Source organism: Manis pentadactyla, chromosome 10 (assembly GCF_030020395.1).
Source record: "Manis pentadactyla isolate mManPen7 chromosome 10, mManPen7.hap1, whole genome shotgun sequence".
In the NCBI taxonomy this organism is placed as follows: Eukaryota; Metazoa; Chordata; class Mammalia; order Pholidota; family Manidae; genus Manis; species Manis pentadactyla.
The window spans coordinates 54,542,891-54,569,059 of NC_080028.1; the positions used below are offsets into that span (position 1 = coordinate 54,542,891).

General features: G+C 34.5%; 1 protein-coding gene across 4 annotated transcripts in view; it reads left to right on the forward strand.

The window, feature by feature from the left end:
• MON2 (MON2 homolog, regulator of endosome-to-Golgi trafficking) overlaps positions 1 to 26,169 on the forward strand; it is a 121,526-nt gene that overhangs the window by 21,848 nt on the left and 73,509 nt on the right. For all 4 annotated transcript variants that reach the window (XM_036894819.2, XM_036894821.2, XM_057486843.1 and 1 more), the window contains 7 exons: positions 385 to 516; positions 3,716 to 3,845; positions 5,712 to 5,809; positions 6,877 to 7,002; positions 10,430 to 10,624; positions 25,056 to 25,180; positions 25,580 to 25,716. In XM_036894819.2, the coding sequence (XP_036750714.1) occupies positions 385 to 516; positions 3,716 to 3,845; positions 5,712 to 5,809; positions 6,877 to 7,002; positions 10,430 to 10,624; positions 25,056 to 25,180; positions 25,580 to 25,716 (943 nt within the window). The remainder of the gene's footprint in view (positions 1 to 384; positions 517 to 3,715; positions 3,846 to 5,711; positions 5,810 to 6,876; positions 7,003 to 10,429; positions 10,625 to 25,055; positions 25,181 to 25,579; positions 25,717 to 26,169) is intronic.

The window sequence follows — 26,169 nt, forward strand, 5'->3', positions numbered from 1 at the left end:
TAGGTGGAATAATAGGTAAACAGCAGGCTCATAGTTAACTTATGTATGTCCATATTCATAAATTTCCAAAAGAAGTATAAGCATAGTATTATAGAAATGAGCTTTACTTTTGACTAGATATTTCAGAACTGCATGCTGCTACTTGCATTTATTCAAATTGTATATTATATTTTTAAGATATTTTTGAAAAGAAAATTAATTGGTTATACGTCTCAAATTAGTTGAGAGAAATGTATTTGGATCTGTAGATCTAGAAATATGGGCTTTGTTATTGTGATCCAGTAATTCTCTCCATGTGAGGCAATATTAGTACACCTTTCTTATTTAAGGACTTAAACACCTATGTTTTATTTGTTGATAATGATTAAAATACTTATTTTACAGACTGCAGCTGGAAATATAATTAATATGCTTTGGCAGCTAATGGAAAATAGTCTTGAAGAACTTAAGCTACTTCAAACAGTTCTTGTTCTTTTAACAACCAATACAGTTGTTCATGATGAAGCACTTTCTAAGGTAGGAAAACTGTTACAGTTCATAAGTGCTTTGGGACAGTGTTTAAATAAACTGGCTGAAAGAGAAAAGCCTAGTGCTGTTTGATGCAAAATCAGCATAGCTATTTTGATAAGGGACACTGCATGTTCCAGCCGGTGAGTTCTTTTCCCCAAATTAGAGTTGAAAGTAGAGTAAGGTGATTAAGCAGAGCCCCTTTGGTATAGCCAACAGACTTAATTGTGAATAGGAAAAGGAAAAGGAAAAGTAGCAGGAGAATAGGAGTAAGGAAGAGGAAAGAGAGAAAATAAGTGTTTTGAGGTACCAGTGTTCTCCCAGTTGCCTTGGGTGTTCCCTGTGATAGCACTCTCTCAACCCCTTTTAAAAATAACTTCACATGTATATGATATGTCCACCAGATAACTTCAGTCTGTCCAATTAGTACCTGGAAACGTGCCCTTTTTTTTATATTTATACTAGGTAGGTCTGCATGTGTGATAGTTAGTTCTTGTTTTTCTTCCCTACTCCCACCCTCTTTAGAACATACCATAACTGTTCCATTATTTATTTTGCTCTTTAAGATTATGAAATGTTTTTAAAGAACAGAAAGTCCAGAGAGTAATATAATAAAGAAGTCTCTAATTAATGGTTTATTATTTAAGGGATCTGTTGGACTTTCAGTAATGTATCTGTTATAATTTGCATGACTTTAAGGATGGATGGTTTGTAAAGTATACTGTCACATTAAGCTATGTCTGTTATCTCTAGAAAGTATATCTATCTTTCCTAGTTAATATGATGTTTGTAGGTCATAATGAGATTTTACTTACTTGCAAAAAGCACATTCTTTTAAACGCATACTTGTTTTATAAAATCTTTTATGTGTTTTTATAAAAATTTTGTACGTCTTCCTCTTGTTTTCTAACTATCGAATTATTCTGATACATATATTTAAGATTTCATAAAAGATTGTCATTTGATCTACCAAACTGATTGTAGTTTCATAAATAAATACAGGATTTATTTTTAGTGTGTTGGTTAATTTGGAAAAATAGTATTTGGGGATGGCAAATGCAGTATAATAAAAAAGCTTCTATAAATTGGGGATCAACAGAGGTGAAGCTTAGAACCTCACCCCCACTGTTTTGAGAGAAATCTTCCGCATCCGTGGATGTTTTGTTGCCCTTGTCTAGCTTGGATTAATACTTAGCCTATAGGCACACACCTGATCATCTACATTTGCTTTCTTACAGCACTAAACTATGTTTTCTACCTTTATCTTGCATCTACCTACCCCTTCAGCATTTTATTAAAAATAATAATAATAATAAGGGAGAAATGTGGGATTCACATATAAATCAAGTATAAAAATCAAACGAATATTCATATCTGACCTGATCGTTTATAGTTCATAATGCATGATCAAAACCGAAAGTTTCTGTGATGACTGCCCTTGTACTGTTCACCATGTAAGAACTTATTCACTATGTAAGAATTTGTTCACCATATAAGAACTTGTTCGTTGTGCTTCAGAAGATCGGAGACTGATGAGAATTAGGCTTGGGGTGGATTAATGATTGTGCATTGAGTCCCCTGTACAGAATTTTATTGTTGTTAACTGTTAACCATTTGATCAATAAATATGAGAGATGCCCTCTCAAAAAAAAAAAAAAAAAAGCTTCTATATAACATGTACCTCTCATTTATGTTGAAATAAAAGAGTAATAGTGGTATCAAAGGCTGTTTCCTTTAAAATTTGTAAGTAATGTAATAAGGCATAGAATATAAACTACCATTGTTTTTCTCCCAAGAATCACTTCTTTTAAAGTTGTACAACTTTCAGAAGAACACATAGGAGAAAAATCTTCCTGACCCTGGGGTAGGAAGAGATTTCTTAGGTAGGGCACAAAACCTATTCGCCTTAAATGAAGCCACAAAATGGGGGAAAATATTCACAAATGTCAGACAAAGGACTTTTATCTAAAATTTATAAAAAATTCTCACAGCTCATTTGTAATACAAACAACCCAATAAAAAAATGGGTAAATGATTTCAACAGACACTTCAAAAAATGAGATATTCAAAACGGCTAATGAATATAAGGTCATTAGTAATCATAGGAAAACATATTAAAACAACAAGGAGATATTATTGTAAGGCCATTAGAATAGCTAAAATTAAAGAAGACTTACTATATAGCAAGTGTTGTTGAGGAGGTGGAGTAGTAGTTTGAATTCACACATACGGCTGGCAGGAATATGAAATTGTAAAGCCACACGGGGAAACAAGCAGTTTCTTAAATGTTTAACCTGTACTTACCATATGATCCAGCCTTTTCACTTTTAGTTATTTATTTACCCTGTTAAATGAAAACATGTCCTCATAGAGAATTGTATGTGAATTTCATAGCAGCTTTATTCACAGCAGCTGAAAACTGGAAGCAACCTAAATGTCCATCCACAGGTGAAAGTCACCTGAGTGCTCTGCTACTCAGGAATAAACTACAAACTAATCAGACACAACAGAGTGCATACTGAGTGATTCTTTTTATAGAAAATGCCAGTTAATCTATAGTGAAAAGAGCAGATGGGTGGTTGCCTAGGGCCAACGTCAGAGGAAAAGATGAACTGCAAAATAGCAGAAGGAAACTTTCAGGGTGGTGGAAGTGTCTTGTATCTCCATTATGGCAGTAGCTTTGTCAGTGAATTTAACTATCAGACCCATCGAATTATATACACTAAAGGGATACTGTTTATTATATATGTTACACCTTAATAAGGTTGATTTTGAAAAGAAAGAATGACTTCTTTTTAAAAATTGCAGTTTTATTTCAGTACATGTCCAGCAAATGTATGTAGTATTTCTCCAGATTACTGATTTAGTGATATAGTAAACTTTGAGTACTTGTTCTTTTCAAAGCAAGTCGTTTTATAGAAATAAAAGCACAACACATTATTATATACATGATAAAAGAACCAAACTGTAAAAGGTGTATTTCCCATTACCTTAGCTAATGTTGTGGCTAATATTTACTGAAGAGTTTAAATTATTTCAAAATCCAAGGATTTTTGTAGTTTTATTGTATAAAAGGGTGGGACTTTGACTATTTGTGATTGAAACAGTCAAATATAAAGTTTTTAGTTTGGGCTTATGTCAGATAAAATAAAGATAATAGCCATGTTCTTTAGCCTTATTTTACACTAAATGAAAATTATGTTTTTAGGCAATTGTCCTTTGTTTTCGACTACACTTCACAAAAGATAATATTACAAATAATACAGCTGCTGCTACAGTGCGACAGGTTGTTACTGTTGTTTTTGAGAGGATGGTTGCAGAAGATGAACGACACAGAGGTAAAGTGATAAAACTTGTGTCCTTTTAACAGTGTGTGGGTTTTACATCCATGATTTCTCATGTATTGATTTTCAATAAAATCCCATGAGTTTAGGTTACCTATAAACTAGAAGACTTTGTAATATATATTTATTTTAACAACATGATTGATAATGGCAATTCAAAAAGTAAATCCCTTATAATTTTGTCATTCTAAGAGGTAGGCTCTATTTTTCATGTTATTTCTAGTATGTGCATAATTTCATATTAAAGATGATAATTTCACATTTTATACTACATACTGCTTTATGTTTATTTTTAGCCAAACATTACATTATATGAATTTTTCATGTTCTTTCATTTTTGTAATTTAAATTTTAATGGTTCCATTATGTTTTGTGGCTATTCCAAAATTTAGTGAACTAGTCTCCTGTTGAACACTTACACTGTCAGTTATTTTAGTACTAGTAGTTTTAAGTGTCTTTCTTATATATTTTTTTTCCATTTGAGTTCTTTTGGGTAAATTTTGGGTAAAAATTCCCTCGTGAATTTTTGTCTATGCCTATTAACATGTTTTAATCAAGAATGTTTATATAGTATAAAGATTAATCTTATTTTCATCAGATACCTTCATTGTACTTTTTAACATTTTTTTGTAATTTAAAAAAATTCCCAAGAACTTAGAAGCATATCCTTTCAGAGAGCTGACAGATACTCTGTTTCTGTTACAGTTTTTATACTTTACTTCACTATAGAAATTGCATTTCTTTTTCATTTGTTATCCTCATTGAAAGAAAAGTAATTTTTTTCCCATGATTAGTTGAAAAGACAATAAGATGCGACCATCAGGAGCAACCTGTCTGCTTTATGTAATAAAAAAACACAATTTTTCCCTTTATGTTGCTTCCCCCTTCCCCCCAAACTCTTAATATTATGCAGTCTTTCATTTCATTTGGTGCTTTTTTGGTAGTACTGATAAAAATGGCATTACTAGTAAGTAATGGTAATGCTGCATATTCAAATCATTACTTCACTTTTCCTGAAATTAACCATTGGTCAGATTTTTCACATTCAGTTTCAGGTATTTTTAATCTCTTGGTTTATTAGAATATTTCCACTGACTTTGGTATATTGATTTTTCCTGGGGGAAATACAGGTGGAATTCTAGCAGTTTAAAATGCTAAGGAATTAAATTTACAGGATAAAACAGGGCAGTTCTCTACTCTGAATGTCATATATTCATAACTTCAATATAATTCCTGGATTGGTAGTTGTAGTTGTGTGTCTCTTAAGACTAATATCTCATTCAGTACTTTCTAGTAAGGTAGAAAATATTTACAACTTCTTTATTTTCAAGTAGCCTTTAAGTCAACATATATTCAAAACAGGTTGTTGTAATTTAGAGAATGATACCTTATTAGTGTTCAAAGAAATGCCAAGTTGGGAAGCATCACTCTAGCTGACTCTGAGCTAGTCAGTATATTTAACTGATGCAGTAACTGGCAGATCAAGCTGTAAATTCTCTTGAAGATGGTGAGATGATACAGGAATTAGCCATGTGGTAAACTTTTATGTTTGTTTGATATTTAAAGGCACACTTAAGGATCGTGTGAATTTCATATCCATGAAACAAAGGGGCTGGAGATGGGCCACTGGGAAAATAAAGTATATATGTTTGTTTATATGGATAAAGATATAAGCTTATTAAAATGAATGTGGGATAGTGAAGAGTGATTTTTATGGCATTTCTTTTCATTTTGGAAGCATAGCTCTGAACTTAAAATTTATTCTATAAACAAGTTATTTATTTTAAATATACCTTAAATAGTATATATGACTTATTAAAGGTCATTATAAACTCCTAAAACCTGTCGTTTTTATTGCAGATATTATAGAACCACCAATAATGGTTCAAGGAAATAGTAACAGAAGATCTGTCAGTACCCTCAAACCTTGTGCTAAAGATGCATATATGCTTTTCCAGGTATTTCAGATTATAAAAATAATATTTATTATATAGTTTTGTGTGAATTTTTTTATTTTGGAATTTTATTTCAATTTAATTTTTTTTACACATCAAATTTTCAAGTTTTAAAGTTTCAGAGTAGTATTTTTTAAAAGTTCTGAAACATTAAAGAGCATCTATAGCTAATTAACATGACAAAAGGTTATGTTTTACTTTAAGGAAATAATTAATTAAACCCAGAACTGGAAAATCAGTGTATAGTAGGCATGGGTAGTTGTATAAATTGATTCCTTTAAGAAGAGCATTTAAGTAGTAAACCTCCAGTCTACTTAATATAATTTGATATACAAATACCTGTTTTTACATTACTTGAATAATACTTTTAAGTAAAATATGATTCATCTGCACTGAAAATTATACTTTAATTAAAGGTTTAAGTGATTTTTCATTAAAAGATTTCTAGTCTAGAGACTGCCTAGTCATACATTTCCCGGTCCATGGGCATATGAAGGAATGTGGTATGTGAGCTATTTTTATAATATTTAACCATTAACCATGTGTATTCTATATATTACTATTAATTATATGATTTCTTAAAGTTTACTTTCATAATACAGTTAACCCTTGAACAACATGGATTTTATAGACAAATTTTTTCAATAAATATATTGGAAAAATTATTGGAAATTTGTGACAATTTGAAAATTTTTTTTCTCTAGCTTACTTTAAGAATACAATATATAATAAGTATAACACAAAATATATGTTAATCAATTTTATGTTATGGGTAAGGCTTCTGGTCAACAGTAAGCTACTAGCAGCTAAGTTTTTGGGAAGTCAAAAGTTATATGCTGACTTCTGGCTGCATAAGTCTGTATCTCTAATCTCCTTAATTTTCAAGGGTCAGCTGTAAACAATTTGTCAAAATTTGAATTAACAGTGCTTGGTTCCTAAGGAGTAAAAACAACTACTATGTAAGAACAGATAATTTTAAAAAATATGAGCTATGAATTTTGAAAAGCACACTCTTGCCAGTATGTGAATGTTTTATTTACTTCCTATTTATTGTTTCACTATTTTCCCAGGACCTTTGTCAGTTGGTTAATGCTGATGCCCCTTACTGGTTGGTAGGCATGACAGAAATGACTCGAACATTTGGCCTTGAATTACTTGAGTCAGTCCTGAATGATTTTCCACAAGTCTTTTTACAAGTAAGCTGCTTGTAGTATCTTGCAACAAAATTAATTTTTAATTTTTGGACATATGTTTTTCAAGAAAGCAATGTATATTTCCCCACATTAGAAGATGTAAAGAATTATAGCTTCAGACTTCAGACATGTATTAATTTAGTGTTACCTTACATTTTTATGGTGCCCTACATTTTGAAATTTTGACATTAGAAGGAATCTTTAGAGGCTGCCTAGTCACACATTTCCCAGTCTGTGGACATATGAGGGAATGTGGTATGTGAGCTATTTTTGTAATATTTAAAAACCTTAAGAAATTGTTAATAATTTTTGCTTGCTTATATGTAGGTATGTGCTGATGTCAGCTATACTCAGAGCAAATGATGAATTCTCAATTATGGTCTGTGGAAGTTTTCATAATTTTGTCCCCAGTATTTCTTTACCCTATCTCTTTTCACTCTTCCTCTTGTCCTCAACCTTTAGCCACACTGTCTTTCTTGCTGTTCCTTAAATGACTCAGGTAGCCACTGACTTCAGGACCTTTGTACTTAATTGTTTCCTGGCCCTGGAATGCTTTTCTCCCATATGGCTTGCTGTCTTACTTCTTTTGAGTTCTCTGCTCAGTGGTCGACTTGTCAGACAAACCTTACCCCACCACTTTGTGTAAAATGTGATTTTTTTCATACCAACATCTTTATCTTTCTTATCTGCCTTTGTTTTTCTTTCTAGCACTTACTATCTCATGACATAGTTATTTATACATTAGTTTTTTTCTCTCCTCCCCTACAGGAAAGTAGATAGGAACTCTATGAGGTAGGAACTTAGTTCACTGATGCACAGATACTTATAAAAGTGTGTGGCAGATGGCAGGGATTTGATAAACATTGAATGAAGGAAGGAATTGGTAAATGAATTTGAATTTGAAATTTTTATAGTTTGGATTGCATTTTCTGGCTTTGTAGGAGATTTGAAAAGTGTTTTCCAGATTTATTGTACTCACAAAATTCCTACTCTTAATTTATTATTCCTGCTGTAATGCGAGGTGGGTGGTGGTGGTGGAAATTATTATGTGAAAGATCCTAGAATTCACCCCTACAAAGTTTTCTTCAATAGATATTTTTTATTTATTATTCACTCTTTCAGCCAAAGTTTACCAGCCATTTACAATTGCTAGTCTGTGTTTGGTGCCATATAGAAGTTAAATAAGACTGATAAAATTCTTGCCTTTATGTCATTTACAAGTCTAATGGGAAGAAAAATATGTTAAGATGTGATGAGTACTGTGAAGGAAAAGTGCTATGTCAATGATAGCACAGGTACCAAGCCTACTGGATTATTCATGGATATGAAGCTTTTATATGAAGGATGATAAGTAGTTAGTTAGAAGAAATAGGAAGAATAGGAAAAAAAAAATAGCCAAAGTAGTGCCAAGACACTGAGAAAAGATCTGTCAACTCTTCTAGAATATAAGCTTGGTAAGGGCAAGGACAAAATTGAATCCCTTTCCCAAGTACAGTTCCTCATACATAAAACAGCAAGAAACTTGAATTAAATCAATGAAATGTTGCAGTAGGTGAAGAGAAAGACAGTCTTTTTTTCTTCTTCAAAATAAAATCAGCAAATCATATAACTTACTATACTTTTTTTGATCAAAGATGACTTCTAGCTTTCTCACTTGAGCAGGGAACTGCCAACGAAGATGGAATATTATGTGGGTAGACTTTTACAAAGGACAGATTATTTAGTTTTGAACATAACTTACTTTGGGGTATCTAAGTACACACAAAATGTCAGTTGAATTTATACATTGTGAGCTCAGGAGTAATATTCTGGGCTAAAGTTACAAATTTAAACATTGCTGGCATACAGGTGTTAATTGAAGATATAGGAGTGAATGAGATCACCTGTGGTGATAGTATAGCCTGGGAAACAAGGGCCTGGTACTCTGGAGCTCAACATTAATGGTTGGCCATGAAAGGAGGAGCATAGAAGAGAGACTGAGAACATAAGGCCAGAAAGGTAGGAACAAATCTGAGGGAGTGTGCTATAATAAAAGACAAAAGCAAAGAAAGCTGTGAGATGAACCACACAATCCGTTGTATCAAGTGTTTCAAAGAGATCTGGTAAGATGAAGACTGAGAAGGTAATGTTTATTTACTTTGCCACACAGATGGTGATGGCTGTAAATAAGAATAGTTTGAGTGGAGTTTGGGTAGTTGGTGGTGCTGTGGAGGAAATCCTATTGTAGTCAGTTGAGTACTAACAGAGATCACTGAGTAGATAAACCTTAAAGAGTTGTCTGTAATAATTATAAATTAACCAATACACAAATTTATTTAGTAAAAGTATTACCTAACTGTGCTCCTCATTTTGGCAGTCAAAGAAACTAACTGTAGATATAAGGGCTCAAATTAATTTCAAATCACTTAACTCTTAAGATCCCATTTTGGGGAGAAGGAATTAAAAACTGTTAAGATGCATAAAAAGTCCAGAGGGATATACATTCAGAATTTAACAATGACTGACAAGTTTATCTCCAGGGATTGAGATTAGGCAAGGCTTTTATTTTTATCTTTATACTTACCTATATTTTCTCTTTTTTTTTTCTCTAATGAATCTGTTTTTTTAATAGATACATTTAAAAAATTATATTCTGGGTAAATAAACTGCTCTGTGCCCTTTTTTACCCTTTCTGCAAGATAAAGGAATAGTTTGGATGATTTTTATGATTCTTTCTTTGTTCTCAGCCTCAGTGGTATTTGGATGATTAAAAAACTAATACATATTTGAGGTTAGACATTAAATGTATACTGGGCCTTATATTGTCAGTAAAATGGGACTACTTTTGGCTAATATAGTATTAGGGAATTAACAGGTTAATGAAGGTTTTCTGCATAATATACCATGAGTATAAGTAAAATTTAAGAATTCTCTGCAAGATTGTCCAGGCTTTAAAATAATTACACTGGTTTGCCATGGTGTTTTTACATCAAATTGTTATCTTTGCAAAATAAAATCAGTGAATTATGTAAATTACTATATTTTATTAATCAAGTTTTCTCTCACTATTTTAAATGCTTTAGCTATTTGAATTTGTGTTATCTATTTTCTTCTGTTCATGTTTTTAATTGCTAGTATCCTTTTTAAATTAAAATTCCTGGTAATAAGCATCACTTAATTCTAAAACCATTAAATGTTCCTTTTTAATTCAGATTCTATTTAAAAGTTCTTGAAATACTGATGCCTATTTCAATCTTAACATTGTCAAAGAACAGTACTAATTTCAGAATGTGTAAATTGTAGTATAGTTATATAAGCTTAATAAAGCTAAATTATTCATATCGATTATTTAGAAGTTTTATTTCTAATGCGGCTGTGTTTTAAAAGCATTAAGTACAAACTAAGTTAATTCTTCTTTTCTTCTTTTTTTTTTTTTTATCTTTGCAAATAGCACCAGGAATTTAGTTTCCTCCTAAAAGAAAGAGTATGTCCTCTTGTGATAAAGCTCTTTTCTCCAAATATAAAGTTCAGACAAGGTTCTGGCTCTTCATCTTCTCCTGCACCAGTTGAAAAACCGTATTTTCCTATCTGCATGCGTTTGCTGAGAGTAGTATCTGTTTTGATTAAGCAGTTTTACAGTCTTTTGGTAAGTGCTAATTTTTATGCATGTTTGTGTGTGTAATTGCATACAGAGTTCTCTTTAGATGATGATTTATTATAGTGTATTTAGCCTTTTCATTTCAGTTCAGTAGAATTTTTTTTTGAGTACTTAACATGTATTCTCCTAGGTACTCTAAAGGTTCATTTTATCCTTTCTTGAATCTTGCTTATGTTTTGTATTGTATTTTTAAGGTATGTCAAGGAGAGTCATGGCCTGTTGTCTGAAGGCAGAGTAGGATTTGTGGCTTGGGAATTTGGGTTCTTAGACTAATTATCTATGTCAGTTGAAGGATAATTAAAATTAAAGTATATTCAGTTTATTCTGCTTTTATTTATACTATTCTGTGTGTTTTCACATATTAAAGCAAAGAAGTAAAAAATTTGGTGAACTCTAGGATTAGAAATGAATTGATTTTGAATTCCAGGTCAATATTTTATCTATTTGGCATAAATTTATGGATGCAGAATATGTTGTGATATTGCTAATCATAATTCATATCAGTGGAATAATAATAATTTATAGAGAAAATGGTGTATTATATTTCTTTTTAGTTTATTTTGAGAAATTGAGTATTGTATAATTTTTAAGGATTTATACCTTAATTTTAATTAACAAAAATAATTGGTTATTGATCACCTGCTGTGAGCAGTATTGATCACCTTCTATGGGAAGTGTTCTAAGTATTAGAAATAACCAGAGAAATAAACATTTGTTGTTTATAAGTCTCACACACACAAGGAAAAAACCCAACAACCTCACAAACTAATGGATAGTTTATACTAAATTTCGTTGACAGTTGTTTTTAAAATAAAGTTTTTAAAAAACATTTAGATACACATGTCATAGATTTTTCTTTTCATATTCCAAATCAGTTTATGCAAAATGTATCAGAAATAATCTTTATAAGCACTGGTTATTTCTGGTCACATAAAATATATCTGTAATACACTTTGATGTATTTACTGCATGATTTAGAAATAGCTGTAGGTAATCAAATCATTTCAGTTTGTATTGCTTATTTAGGGACACTATAAGTACTGGATTTGACTTTCTGTTCTAACAAAACTAACAAAATATAAATGAACCTTTAGGTACAGAAGTTTTTCAACTTACTTTAGTTCGTAGCCCCATCTTTCACCGTAAGGATTAATTTTTTAAAAATTACAGTAAGTGTTCCTTGCAACATGTAAGGTATTTTATATAATTTCTCATAGTTATACTTAATTAAAAAAATAAGACTTTGTTGTCTAATTATATGCAATTGAAGTGGAGGGAACCTTTGTGAATCTTTGCATTGATTAACTTTAAGAAGTTTTGAGATCATTTGGTATTTGCTGAGAATAAAAGTAGCTTAGTTTTTCCAAAGATGGAAAGCTTTTAGCCATCAGCTGTTACATTTTCTTTATTTATTTATAGTCTATTACATTTCATAAAGTTTTTTAAAAAAGTAAATCAGAATGACATCAGCAAGATGTTGGAATAGGAAGCTCCACACCCTCCATCCCCCAAAGAGATAACAATTTACTAATATAGAGACCAGATTATGTTTGTGGAAACTTCAGAAACCAGTTGAGAGATTATGGCACCCCAGGCAAGTGCAAGGCCAAGAAGAGGTTCATTAAACTGTGTGGGGAACCTGTTATAGTTACCTCCATTACTCATCCCACTCTCTACACACTGCAGTGTAACTTAATTGGGATAAATCTACCAATTAATGGTTTCCTCAGGTAAGAGAAGTGAAATGTGCATACAACATTCTGACTTATTCGGTAACTCAACTGGTTTCTGTCTCACCTGATTCTTGGAGGATTGACAGGAAAGGCAGAGACACACTTGGATGCCTGGGGCCTACTGAGAACAAAGGCAAGCTCTGGCTTGCTATAGCACCAGAGGTTACAGGAACACAGACAGACATCAAGGGGAGCACCAATACCATGACTTGCTATAGCACCAGAGTGACTGCAATATTGCAGACAGACACCACGGGAATTCATAAATAGAAACAGGCAAGCCTCTTCAGCTGGGAAATTACACATACAGAGAAGATACATTGACAGAAAAGATTTTAGAGGACCCCCAAAACTCTAGCTGGGTTAACTGGTGAAGATATTCCCATGTACAAAGCCAGTTCATAAAGACAGAAATAATCGGCTTTTTTTTCAAATGCCCAAATTTCAACAAAAAATAACAAAACATACAAAGAAACAGGGAAACATAGCCTCGTCAAAGGAATAAAATATATCTAAAAGTTGATTGGAAAATAAAAAATCAATGAGTTACCTGAGAACATTGCAGAATAACCATTATATAGGTGCTCAATGAGCTAAATGAGAACACAGACAACTAAAAATCATGTCATTGAAATTACTAATTTAGAGGAACAAAAAGAAAGAAAGAATGAAGAGCCCCTAAGGTGCTTAAGGTACACCATCCAGCAGACCATGTAACATACTGAGGAAAGATCACTACATGGTACTCTCACATTTACAGTACTTGTGACACCAGATGTGTGGAATTTTTTCCACACTGACCAATTCTCTGACAGCTGGTGCCCTACCTTTCAATTCAGTTCTGACACTAACTAAAGTTAACACAGACCAAATTTATTACAAAGGCTATTTTAAAGGATATCAGTGAACACGCAAGTGAAGAGATACATAAGGTGAGGCCTGGAAGGGTCCTGAGAGCAGGAGCTTCTTTCCTTGTAAGGTTAGGGTGTGCCATCCTCTTGGCATATAGATCTGTTTACCAACTGGAAGCTCTCTGAACTCCATGCTATTGGGATTTTTATGGTGATTTCATCATATAGGCATGATTGAATGTTAACTCAGTTTTTACCTCTCTTTCTTCTCCAAAGAATGGGGGGTTGGGGCTGAAAAATACCAAGCTTCTAATCATGGCTTGGTTTTTCTGATATCCAGCCAATATCTTGTAGTCCACCAAGGGTTGCTGCATTAGAACAAAAAGATGTTACTATCACCCAGGAAATTCCAAGGGATTTAGGAGCTCTTGTGTCAGACATGCTTCTATCATTCAGGAAATTACAAGAATTTTAGGAGAACTGTATTAGGAACTGGGGTCAAAGACCAAGTATTAAAACAGGAGATACTCTAGCATCCCTGTTTACAAGGGTTTTAGGAGCTCTGTGTCAAGAACCAGAGGTAGAGACTAATATGTATACTTCTTACTATTTCATAATTCTTTGTGGGAGTCTCAGAGAAAGGAGCAGAGAGCCTGTTAAAAGAGGTTATGGCTGAAAACTTCCCAAATTTGAAGAAGGAAACTAATATATAAATTCATGAAGCTCAAAGAATTCCAACTAGGATTAATCTAAAGAGACCTTCACCAAGACACATTGTAATGAAGCTGTCAAAAGTCACAGCTAAAGGAAATGTTTAAAACAGCAAAATAAGAGCAACTTGTCATATGCAAGGGAGCTGTCATGAGATTGTCATAAGATCTCCTAAGATTATCAGCAGGCTTCTCAGCAGAAAGCCTACAGGCCGGAAGGGAGTGGAATGATAGTTTCAAAGTACTGAAAGAAAAAACTGCCAGCCAAGAATACTATATCCAGTAAAACCTACCTTCAGTAATGGAGGAGAAATTAAGGCTTTTCCAGATAAACAAAAGCTGAGAGAGTTCATTACCTGTGACTAGGCCAAATATATATCACTTTCCTACTTCATCTCTAAATATGATCAGTGTTGTCTTGGGATGGCTGTTGCTTCTCTCTCTAAAATGCTGGTTTAACTATACTGAGTCAAGATAAAGCTATAGGAAGAGAAGACATTCCTCCTTTTCCTTTTCATATCCACTAGTCAGATGGAGAACCAGGTCTTTTCTCTGTTCTCACAACAATGCAACATACTTATCTTCATCATAACAAATGCTGAATTCACACTTTGTTCCAGTTTCCAAAGCAAGAATTACCAACGTAGTTATCTTTTTTTTTTTTTTTTTGAGAGGGCATCTCTCATATTTATTGATCAAATGGTTGTTAACAACAATAAAATTCTGTATAGGGGACTCAATGCACAGTCATTAATCAACCCCCAGCCTATATCTCAACAGTCTCCAATCTTCTGAAGCATAACAAGTTCTTACATGGTGAACAAGTTCTTACATAGTGAGTAAGTTCTTACATGGTGAACAGTGCAAGGGCAGTCATATCACAGAAACTTTCGGTTTTGATCACGCATCATGAACTATAAACAAGTCAGATATTCGTTTGATTTTTATACATGATTTATATGTGAATCCCACATTTCACCCTTATTATTATTATTATTATTTTTAAATAAAATGCTGAAGTGGTAGATGCAAGATAAAGGTAAAAAACATAATTTAGTGCTGTAAGAGGGCAAATGTAGATGATCAGGTCTGTGCCTATAGACTAAGTATTAATCCAAGCTAGACAAGGGCAACAAAACATCCACAGATGCAGAAGATTTCTCTCAAAACAGGGGGGGTGAGGTTCTAAGCCTCCCCTCTGTTGGTCCCCAATTTCTCTCCTGATGGCCCCCCTGCGACTGTGCCTGTCTTAGGTTGTTCCTCCCTTGAGGAATCTTACCCGTCTCTGGCTAACCAGTCATCTTCCGGGGCCATACAGGGAAATGTAAAGTTGGTAAATGAGAGAGAAGCAATATTGTTTGAAAAGGTTAGCTTTTTACTTCTTTGCAGATTTATGCCCTGTGGCTTCTATGCCCAGCATTTGTCTTGAGGTATCTTTACCACTTGGAAGAATTACGATACTCGGTAATTTTCAATATGAGGCACTAATTCTACTAAAGGGTTGTAATTAGGAAGGAAGAAGAAAAGCTATAGAAGTAGCAGACGGAAGAAAACATGGGAAGATTGATTATTTCTTTGACATATCTTCTTGTAGAGTAACATAATCATGTATAGGTTTTAAACTGCTAATTAAATTGCGCACATACATTAACATAATAGGAATACAGCTACATAACAAAAGCAGACCTACAATTACCAGCCATATCCAGTGAAACCAAGAAAACCAGTTAGGTACCCTAGGCATTTGTGAAAACTTATCTATGATATGATGGATATTGTCTAACTGAATTTGAATAGTTTGAGAAAAATCAGACAAATTAAAACAACACATTCCTGGGAACTGTTCACATCCCATGTGTTCTTTTAACAGTAGATAGTCTGTAGTCGCACGATTTTGGAGCACTGCAACTTGCACTTCTCCTAATTCTTGGTTGTGTTCCGACAGTATAGATCCAGTCAAATTTGTTATTTTACTGTATGCACAGGCCAGCTTAGATACCTCCTTCTTCATTCCAATGGCAAGTCCAGGAACTGGTGGGATGACTGCAGCTGCAACTGCAGCAGCGCCAGGATCCTTGTAGAAGTTTTTTGATATTCATCTTCTGGAATGACTCTTCCAGAGGATGTTGATGTTGGAAGTTCTTCTTCATATCGTATCTTAATTCGTTTTCTGTGTAGCCAAATTAGGCTTTGATCCTCTGTATAAACACAAACAAACCCTTTGCCCACACTTTGATATGACCTTTATACCATTGTGAAGAACCTATTGGAGATCACCACACAGGAACTGCTTTTTTTTTTTTTAAGAGAAAGGAATATTATCAGAAAAATGTACTTCCATAGCTGATCATCTGACACCCTTTGAAAGATCAAAATTAAGGATATGTAAAGCATGCATTAATCGTTGATTTGCAGTTAGTTTTATCCTATCAGGGAGTAATCCCCCTTTTCTTTCTCTCTCTTTTTTTTTTTTGTTATCGTTAATCTACAATTACATGAAGAATGTTATGTTTACTAGGCTCTCCCCTATACCAAGTCCCCCCTGCCCAACGTAGTTATCTTTTATTTTTAAAAAACTTGGTGCTGAATTGTGCCCCTGCAAAATTAATATTTTGAAGACCTAACCTCCAGTGTGATGGTATTTGGAGATGGAATTTGGGGAGTTAATTAGGTTTAGATGAGGTCATGAGAGTAGGACCTCATGATGGGATTAGTGACCTTGTAAGAAAAGATCCTAGAGAGCCCACTTGTTCTTTATGCCATGTGAGAACACAATGATAAGGCTGCCATCTGCAAGCAAGATTGTTTGCTCCAGAACCCAACCTTATTGGCACCCTTGATCTCAGACTTCCGGGCTCCAGAACTGTGACAAGTAAACGTCTGTTATTTAAGCTACCCAGTCTATGGTATTAGGTTATAATGCCTGAGCAGACTAAGACACTTGGCCTCTGTCCACCAGTTCTGCTATGTAGCAGTTTCTCCAATGACTTTTTCACAGATACCTTATTCCTCAGTAATTTCAGTTTTGCTTGAGATTGCTGTTACTGAGAGCATGTATTCTAGACATTGTACAAGATGCTTTACATATATTAATTCATTTAGACTTTACTACAACCCAGTAAACCGAGCATTCAGATTTCTACTTTACATCTAGAACAGTGAGGCTCAGGGTATTTATGTAATTTTACTGAATTTATTAGATGCAGAGCTGGGACGTTAACTGTTTCTTTTAGACCCCAACCCCCTCTCTTAATCTCATTGTATTTTACTGTATCGTTGTTTTCTTAGTTCCCATTTCTTTTTCTCTCCAAGGCTGCCAGTGCCAGGTTTCTTGTACTGCTCCTATACCTTTTTCTTTTCTTTTGATATAATTTTTTTAATTTTGGTATCATTAATCTACAATTACATGAGGAACATTATGTTTACTAGACTCCCCCATCACCAAGTTCCCCCCCCTACCCCATTGCAGTCACTGTTCATCAGCATAGTAAGATGCCGTAGAATCACTACCTGTCCAGTCCGTGCTGTACAGCCTTCCTGTGACCCCCACACACACATTATGCATGCTAATCATCATGCCCCCTTTCTTCCCCCCCACCCCCTTGTCCCTCCCTTCCCACCCATCCTCCCCAGTCCCTTTCCCTTTGGTAAATGTTAGTCCATTCTTGGGTCCTGTGAGTCTGCTGGTGTTTTGTTCCTTCTGTTTTTTCTTTGTTCTTATACTCCACAGATGAGTGAAATCATTTGATACTTGTCTTTCTCCGCCTGGCTTATTTCACTGAGCATAATACCCTCTAGCTCCATCCATGTTGTTGCAAATGGTAGGATTTGTTTTCTTCTTATGGCTGAATAATATTCTGTTGTATATATGTACCACATCTTCTTTATCCATTCATCTACTGGTGGACACATAGGCTGCTTCCATTTCTTGGCAATTGTAAATAGTGCTGTGATAAACATAGGGGTGCTTGTGTCTTTTTCAAACTGGGCTGCTGCATTCTTAGGGTAAATTCCTAGGAGTGGAATTCCTAGGTCAAATGGTATTTCTATTTTGAGTTTTTTGAGGAATCTCCATACTGCTTTCCACAATGGTTGAACTAATTTACATTCCCACCAGCAGTGTAGGAGGGTTCCCCTTTCTCCACATCCTTGCCAACATTTGTTGTTGTTTGTCTTTTGGATGGTAGCCATCCTTACTGGTGTGAGGTGATATCTCATTGTGGTTTTAATTTGCATTTCTCTGATGACTAGTGATGTGGAGCATCTTTTCATATGTCTGTTGGCCATCTGGATTTCTTCTTTGGAGAACTGTCTGTTCACTTCCTCTGGCCATTTTTTGATTGGATTATTTGCTTTTTGTTTGTTGAGGTGTGTGAGCTCTTTATATATTTTGGATGTCAACCCTTTATCGGATCTGTCATTTATGAATATATTCTCCCATACTGTAGGATGCCTTTTTGTTCTATTGGTGGTGTCCTTTGCTGTACAGAAGCTTTTCAGTTTGATGTAGTCCTACTTGTTCATTTTTGCTTTTGTTTCCCTTGCCCGGGAAGATATGTTCATGAAGAAGTTACTCATGTTTATGTCCAAAAGATTTTTGCCTATGTTTTTTTCTAAGAGGTTTATGGTTTCATGGCTTACATTCAGGTCTTTGATCCATTTCGAATTTACTTTTGTGTATGGGGTTAGACAATGACCCAGGTTCATTCTCTTACATGTAGCTGTCCAGTTTTGCCAACACCAGCTGTTGAAGAGGCTGTCATTTCCCCATTGTATATCCATGGCTCCTTTATCATATATTAATTGACCGTATATGTTTGGGTTAATATCTGGACTCTCTATTCTGTTCCACAGGTCTGTGGGTCTGTTCTTGTGCCAGTACCAAATTGTCTTGATTACTGTGGCTTTGTATTAGAGCTTGAAGGGGGGACGTGAGATGCCCCCAGCTTTATTCTTCCTTCTCAGGATTGCTTTAGCTATTCGGGGTCTTTTGTGGTTCCATATGCGTTTTAAAGCTATTTGTTCCAGTTCGTTGAAGAATGTTGTTGGTATTTTGATAGGCATTGCATTGAATCTGTAGATTGCTTTAGAGAGGATAGCCATTTTGACAATATTAATTCTTCCTAACCAAGAGCATGGGATGAGTTTCCATTTGTTAGTGTCCTCTTTAATTTCTCTTCAGAGTGTCTTGTAGTTTTCAGGGTATAGGTCTTTCACTTCCTTGGTTAGGTTTATTCCTAGATATTTTATTCTTTTTGCTGCAATTGTGAATGGAATTGTTTTCCTGATTTCTCTTTCTGTTCATCATCAGTGTATAGGAAAGCAACAGATTTCTGTGTATTAATTTTGTATCCTGCAGCTTTGCTGAATTCGGATATTCTAGTAGTTTTGGAGTGGAGTCTTTAGGGTTTTTTATGTAGAATATCATGTCATCTGCAAATAGTGACAGTTTGACTTCTTCTTTACCAATCTGGATTCCTTGTATTTCTTTGTTTTGCCTGATTGCTGTGGCTTGGACCTCCAGTACTATGTTAAATAACAGTGGGGAGAGTGGGCATCCCTGTCTTGTTCCTGATCTTAGAGGAAAAGCTTTCAGCTTCTCGCTGTTAAGTATGATGTTGGCTGTTGGTTTATCATATATGGCCTTTATTATGTTGAGGTACTTGCCCTCTATACCCATTTTGTTGAGAGTTTTTATCATGAATGGATGTTGAATTTTGTTGAATGCTTTTTTAGGTTCTATGGAGATGATCATGTGGTTTTTGTCCTTTCTGTTGATGTTGTGGATGATGTTGATGGATTTTCAAATGTTGTACCATCCTTGCATCCCTGAGATGAATCCCACTTGATCATGGTGTATGATCTTCTTGATGTATTTTTGAATTTGGTTTGCTAATGTTTTGTTGAGTATTTTTGCATCTATGTTCATCAGGGATATTGGTCTGTAATTTTCTTTTTGGTGGGGTCTTTGCCTGGTTTTGGTATTAGAGTGATGCTGTCTTCATAGAATGAGTCTGGAAGTATTCCCTCCTCTTCTATTTTTTTGGAAAACTTTAAGGAGAATTGGTATTATATTTTCTCTATAGGTCTGATAAAATTCAATGGTGAATCCATCTGGCCCAGGGGTTTTGTTCTTGGGTAGTTTTTTATTACCGATTCAATTTCTTTGCTGTTAACTGGTCTGTTTAGATTTTCTGTTTCTTCCTTTGTTCAGTCTTGGAAGGTTGTATTTTTCTAGGAAGTTGTCCATTTTTTCCAGGTTTTCCAGCTTGTTAGCATATAGATTTTCATAGTATTCTCTAATAATTTTTTCTATTTTTGTGTGGTCCATGGTGATTTTTCCTTTCTCGTTTTTGATTCTGTTGATTTGTGTCGATTCTCTTTTTCTCTTAATAAATCTGGCTAGGGGCTTATCTATTTTGTTTATTTTTTCAAAGAACCAGCTCTTGGTTTCATTAATTTTTTTTTCTGTTGTTTTGTTATTCTCAATTTTATTTATTTCTTCTCTGATCTTTATTATGTCCCTCTTTCTGTTGACTTTGGGCCTCATTTGTTCTTTTTCCTGTTTCAATAATTGTGACTTTAGACTATTCATTTGGTATAGTTCTTCCTTCTTTAAATAGGCCTTGATTGCTATATACTTTCCACTTAGAACTGCCTTCTTTTTCCTGTTTCAATTTTCCTGTTCTTTTTCCTGTTTCAATAATTGTGACTTTAGACTATTCATTTGGTATAGTTCTTCCTTCTTTAAATAGGCCTTGATTGCTATATACTTTCCACTTAGAACTGCCTTCGCTGCGTCCCACAGAAGTTGGGGCTTTATGCTGTCATTGTCATTTGTCTCCATATATTGCTTGATCTCTGTTTTAATTTGGTCATTGATCCATTTATTATTTAGGAGCATGTTGTTAAGCCTCCATGTGTTTATGAGTGCTCCTATACCTTTTACCATATTTTGGCTTTAGTCTGTGTGATTTGGGGGGGATAAAGTGGGAAGATAACACAGTGTAGCCAGCTACAGAAAAGATTGAATGTTGCTGCCTGAAGGTAGAGAAAGGCCTCCTTCTGTGTACTTCACTAAGTGAGGATGATGACCAACTGGTAAAACTTTCCTTCCCATTGAGGCAGCTGTAGGACTGTGTTTGCAAAGATGGGTTCTTCAGATGTATATAAGAAGTTAATTTCTCAGTGTGATAATTTGTTACATGGGAAAGTTCAGACATTCTCCAGTTTCTGCAAGGGCAAAAATTAGAGATATGGTACTTGTGCTGTGAGGTATGTAATTGATGTGGAATGTTTCTCTCTCATTTTTCTGTTTTCTTTCATTTCTATCATTATTTACTGTATTAAAAATTAAGTCTGAGATGATACTAAACCCATTACATATTAACATAAAAACTTAGTATTATGAAAAATATCTTTCTTTTCCAAAGGGAAAAAGTTTTACGTTTTTTGCAAATCTCTTCAATGTCTGTCTGAATAGAAGACAGCTGGATTCCGTTAGCTTATATTTTCATTCTGCTGTGATATGTTGTTTTGGTTGAAGCATATGAAGGATATCTGGCCTCACAAACATATGTAGTTGGAAAAGGCAGAATTATATGAATGGCCTTTTCAGGTATAGTGGATATTCTTCTTTGATACTACACCAAACTGGACCAGTAACACTTTCTTAAAGGTATAGAATCTGAAACTATAATGAAATTTCTCGTACTCAGTTATATTAAAATTTATTGACTCATCTTAGGCTTTGATTGTGTGTTTTACCCATGCATGATTTTGTAATACCACACATTTCAGTTGAACAGATATTTCAAATGTTAGCACTTTACGCAGTATCAAAAATCACCTATGCTTGTATCACCAACTGTTTATCAGAAGTTTTCTGTTCTTAGGCTGTCAAAGTCACAGTGATAGATGTAAGGTTTTCAAAATTATAATTTTTGTTTGAAAGCTAGATTCTCATCATTGGCAACAAATACTGTCTCTTGTTTCCCCTAAACTGAAAGGCTTACCTCGTTCATTTTTGAGAAAATGTCTGCAGTATGCACAAGTCTAAGTCATACTTTGCCCTTTGCTCTTTTAAAAGTGCTGTTCACGGGGGGAAAAGGCGACTAGGTCAGGTCCCAACTGTGCTTTTCCACTCGACTGCCATCATACTCCGGTACATGGTAAAAGTGCTTCTGAAAATTAAAAAGACATGCACTTATGGGTCAGATTTAATAAAATAAATTATTCGTATTTTGCTTTTTTTGTGTTTATTTTTGTTTATTGTGGTTCTTAAGTGAAACATACCTTTGAAAAAAAAGTCGTGTATGGCGAAGAATACAGTGACACTAGTATGGCTAGGTGTTTCTGCCTTGATTCTTGCTAAAACACCAGCAGTTTTACCTACCATTGCCTTTTTGTCATCAGTACAAATGTCAATACTTTGAAAATGGTAATATCTTACTACTACTATTAAGATAATTGTGATCCACGGACCTTCTGAAATGGTCTCAGGAACCCCAGGGGGCCCAGGGACCCTACTTTGGGAACCACTATATGTTCTCTCTCCATATTTACCAATTTATCTTGTTTTATTAAGTAGCTCAGGGGTGATTATTAAGTAGCTCAGGGGTGAGGATACCTAATCTTAAAGGTTCTATTAATGTATCTAAAGTGATTAGAAGAAATTAGAATGTCTCAGTCACTCAGGTGGAGATATAATGTAGCTAGTATAAGATATTCTTTCCCCTATCCATCATCTGAGCTAGGTGTTTCTCTGCTCTCTGAATCCCATATACTTTGTGCCCAGAATCCCTTATACTTTGTGCCCAGATACTCTTTTTTAGGAAGATATCTTCAAGGAAACTTAATTATAAGTGGCTAGCATCTCTTTCTTCTGCCTTTGACTTACTGCTTTTAAGAGGGAATGAATGGGGCTGAATTGACCTGTCCACCTAATTTTCTACTTCTTCACATACATTTCTCCAACAAAGGATCTTACCACTAACAGATCCATTAGCTTTTTAGGGTTGTTAACTCTAACCTGTCCCTGAGAAATAGACTCTTGCATTGAAATAGTCTTCCAGACTTTCTTCATTGCCTCCTCAGCCAACAATTATCTTATATACATGATTCCTTATTAAATATCCATGTGATACTGTGATTAGAATTTCCACCAGGATGATTTTGGCTCCAAAAGACAATAACAATTCAGAAACATTCATTACACTTCATGCTCCTGTAATGGAGTTTATGAAGTATCTTTGTCCCTCAAGAATTGGGCTTAGCCATAGATAATAATCTTAACATCTGTTTCCCTGTCAGTGCAACCTCTTATGGACAATGCTTCACAGATTCATAGCAGGCATCCTCCGTTGATGCCATGGGGAACAATTCAGTGTCCTTAACATTAGTTCTCTGACCCAACTTTCACACTTGATCAGGGAGGGAGGGCAGCAAAGTTCCAGATCTCAAGAGAGAGACTTTCTTCTACCCACATTGCAAGACCTTAGTAGCAGCAATGTAAATAAGGTGATGGTTTGCTTTGTACCTCAACAGTGAGGAAATGATACACTCTGCAAGGCAAGGTGTATAACATTAGTAATTCTGTTGGCTGTGGTATGTGACATATGTGATGTTTCTGAGAACCTTTTTTCTGGCCTCAAAACCTAGCTGATGAACTTTCAATTCTACCACCACGTTTATATTTCACTGTTACTCTAAAGCAGATAGCGCACACTTGGAAGACCTACTAGTGTTAAAACTCATCAATAGATTCAACTGTTGCCCAGTGGATCACTAGCATGATACTTTATTTTTTAGTTTTTTACTTTTTAAAAAGGGATCTTTTTGTCTGGAAAAAAGAATGTGCTCTGTATATGCATGGCGCTTTATCATGTTCAGGGGATGTTTGTATTCTTACATTTTATTCCTTTGATGTCTCAGGAAGGTGTGGGCACTTTTCCTTTATTTATAAGAAGTTTACCCAGCTTGTCAACCATAAGAGTTGGTGATAAAGAAGCTGAGCCATCTGGTTTCTGATGTAGAGCTTTTCAACTCTTATCTTGTTGAAGATAAACCTCTGCCTTATGCCTTCCTAAGTGGTAGCAGTCTAAGGATAAAGTTCTTTTAAGTTATTTCCTCCTGCTTTATCCTCATGATGATGTCCTGCCTTTAACCATCCAACTTAAAGACACTGAAAGTCATTAGAAATAGCAGCTGCTAAGACTTGGAGCTAAAATCCTGAGGGCTTCTGAATTCCTGAAATTCTTCTCTCCATATTGTGCTCATTGATTTGGGGGGCACCTGTAGCTAAAATGTCCAATTACCTGCTGCACTGATGCAGAAGGACAATGCAGTTTGGCCTAGTCAGCACAATGTCAGGTTTATTTTACTCTTCCCTCCCAGAGTAATGGGACTGCTGTGCCCTGGACTAACTTGTAACAGAAGCAGTCCATTAACCTTGGAACAAAGTGGTTACTTTTTGTTTGTTCATTCAATTAGTCATTCGATATTTAATGAATAATATCAAGAATGTGCTTTAAACATTATTATTTACAAAAAGCTTGCAGAGGTGATTAATACAACAGTAATGATAACTAATACTTAATGAAGCAAAAGTATGGACCAGAACTTGTAATATATCTACTTGTCAGCTGCTACAGATTGCTTCTTGTTTTCCTACTAGGAAATATGTAATAAACATCCTTTGGCTTTCTGCTTCTTTGTTTCTTAAGCAGCAGCAGAACATATGGAGAAAGTGTTGTGGTAGTACTGAAGGGCAGAGCATATATCCTGTCAGCGATTTACATGATAAATGCCAGGAATGAGGATGGCATGATGGTGCTTTCTAAAGAATAAGGATAAAAGATTCACTATGTTAGCAAATCACTGGAGTGAATTTTCAGGGATATGTTTAGAGAGAGAGAGACACTGATTATTTTTGCTGTTAGCTTTTCTTGTATAACTGCTTTTCCCTCCTCCTTTTTTTCCACTCACCATTAAGAATATTTAATTTTTACTTTTTTTAAATTAAAATATTTTACTGGTTTGTCTATAGCACCAAGTTAACAATAATGCAACTTATAATTCATATGTTAGATTTAAAGAAGTATTATAAAAATTTTACACTTTTTAGGTTACTGAATGTGAGATATTTCTGTCACTTCTGGTGAAATTTTTGGATGCAGATAAACCACAGTGGCTACGAGCTGTTGCAGTAGAATCAATACACCGACTCTGTGTGCAGCCTCAGCTGTTAAGGTAAAACCTCAGCAATATTTTGTTAAATGGATAGGTTGATGTTTGTGCTAGAGGAAGAGTTTAAGTGTTTATTCCCAAATATTAGTGATTTCTAAAAAAGAAAAATTCTGTATTATATATATGTGGAGGGCTAGATGCTTGGTTGTAAAAAACAACTGGGAGGTGGACAAAAAGTGATTAGTGATTGCCATCAATCCAATGTTAATAAGGCCAAGATAAACATTAGAACATTGACCACAATCTGAACTTTTGAACTAAATTAGTAAAGTCACTCAGGTATGATGAAGTTTTAAGTATAGCATTCAGACAGATTTATCAACGTTAATTATATTAAAAAATGCTTTACAATTTTAATATATTCAAATATTTTCCCCAGAAACATTTAAAACTCTTTTACAGGTCCTTTTGTCAGTCCTATGATATGAAACAGCACTCTACCAAGGTTTTCCGTGACATTGTGAACGCACTGGGGTCTCTCATCCAGTCATTGTTCCTTGTCCCTCCTACTGGAACTCCTGCTGCAGCAAACCAAGCTGGTGAAGACTTACTTGTATTTTATTTTTTATATTCTACCATGATTTACAGTATTCACTATTCTGAGGCGCAGTTTTATAGACATCCTGTCACTAGAGAAATTGGAATTACCTAAATGCATTGATAGTAAAGACTTAGACATAAATGATCTCACTGTGGCAACTCTTTCTTTCTTTCCAGAATGTTTTCTTTTTTGATACATTTTCAGTTCTTTAATTGCATATGAACAAAGTTTAGCTGCTTATCATCCTTTGCTGCCTCTCTTAAAAGTGCTACTAGTCTTTAACAAAACGAGTGAACTAGACTTAAACTTGTTTGGAAATCAATACATGGCTTCTTGCTTCCCTTTACCTTTCTTTTCCACTTTTTACTCTGATTAGTGGTCTTCCTGTTCTTTATTGCCCCCTCTGATGAAAAGTGGTCTAACAAAAGGTATATTACAAAGTTTGTCACTA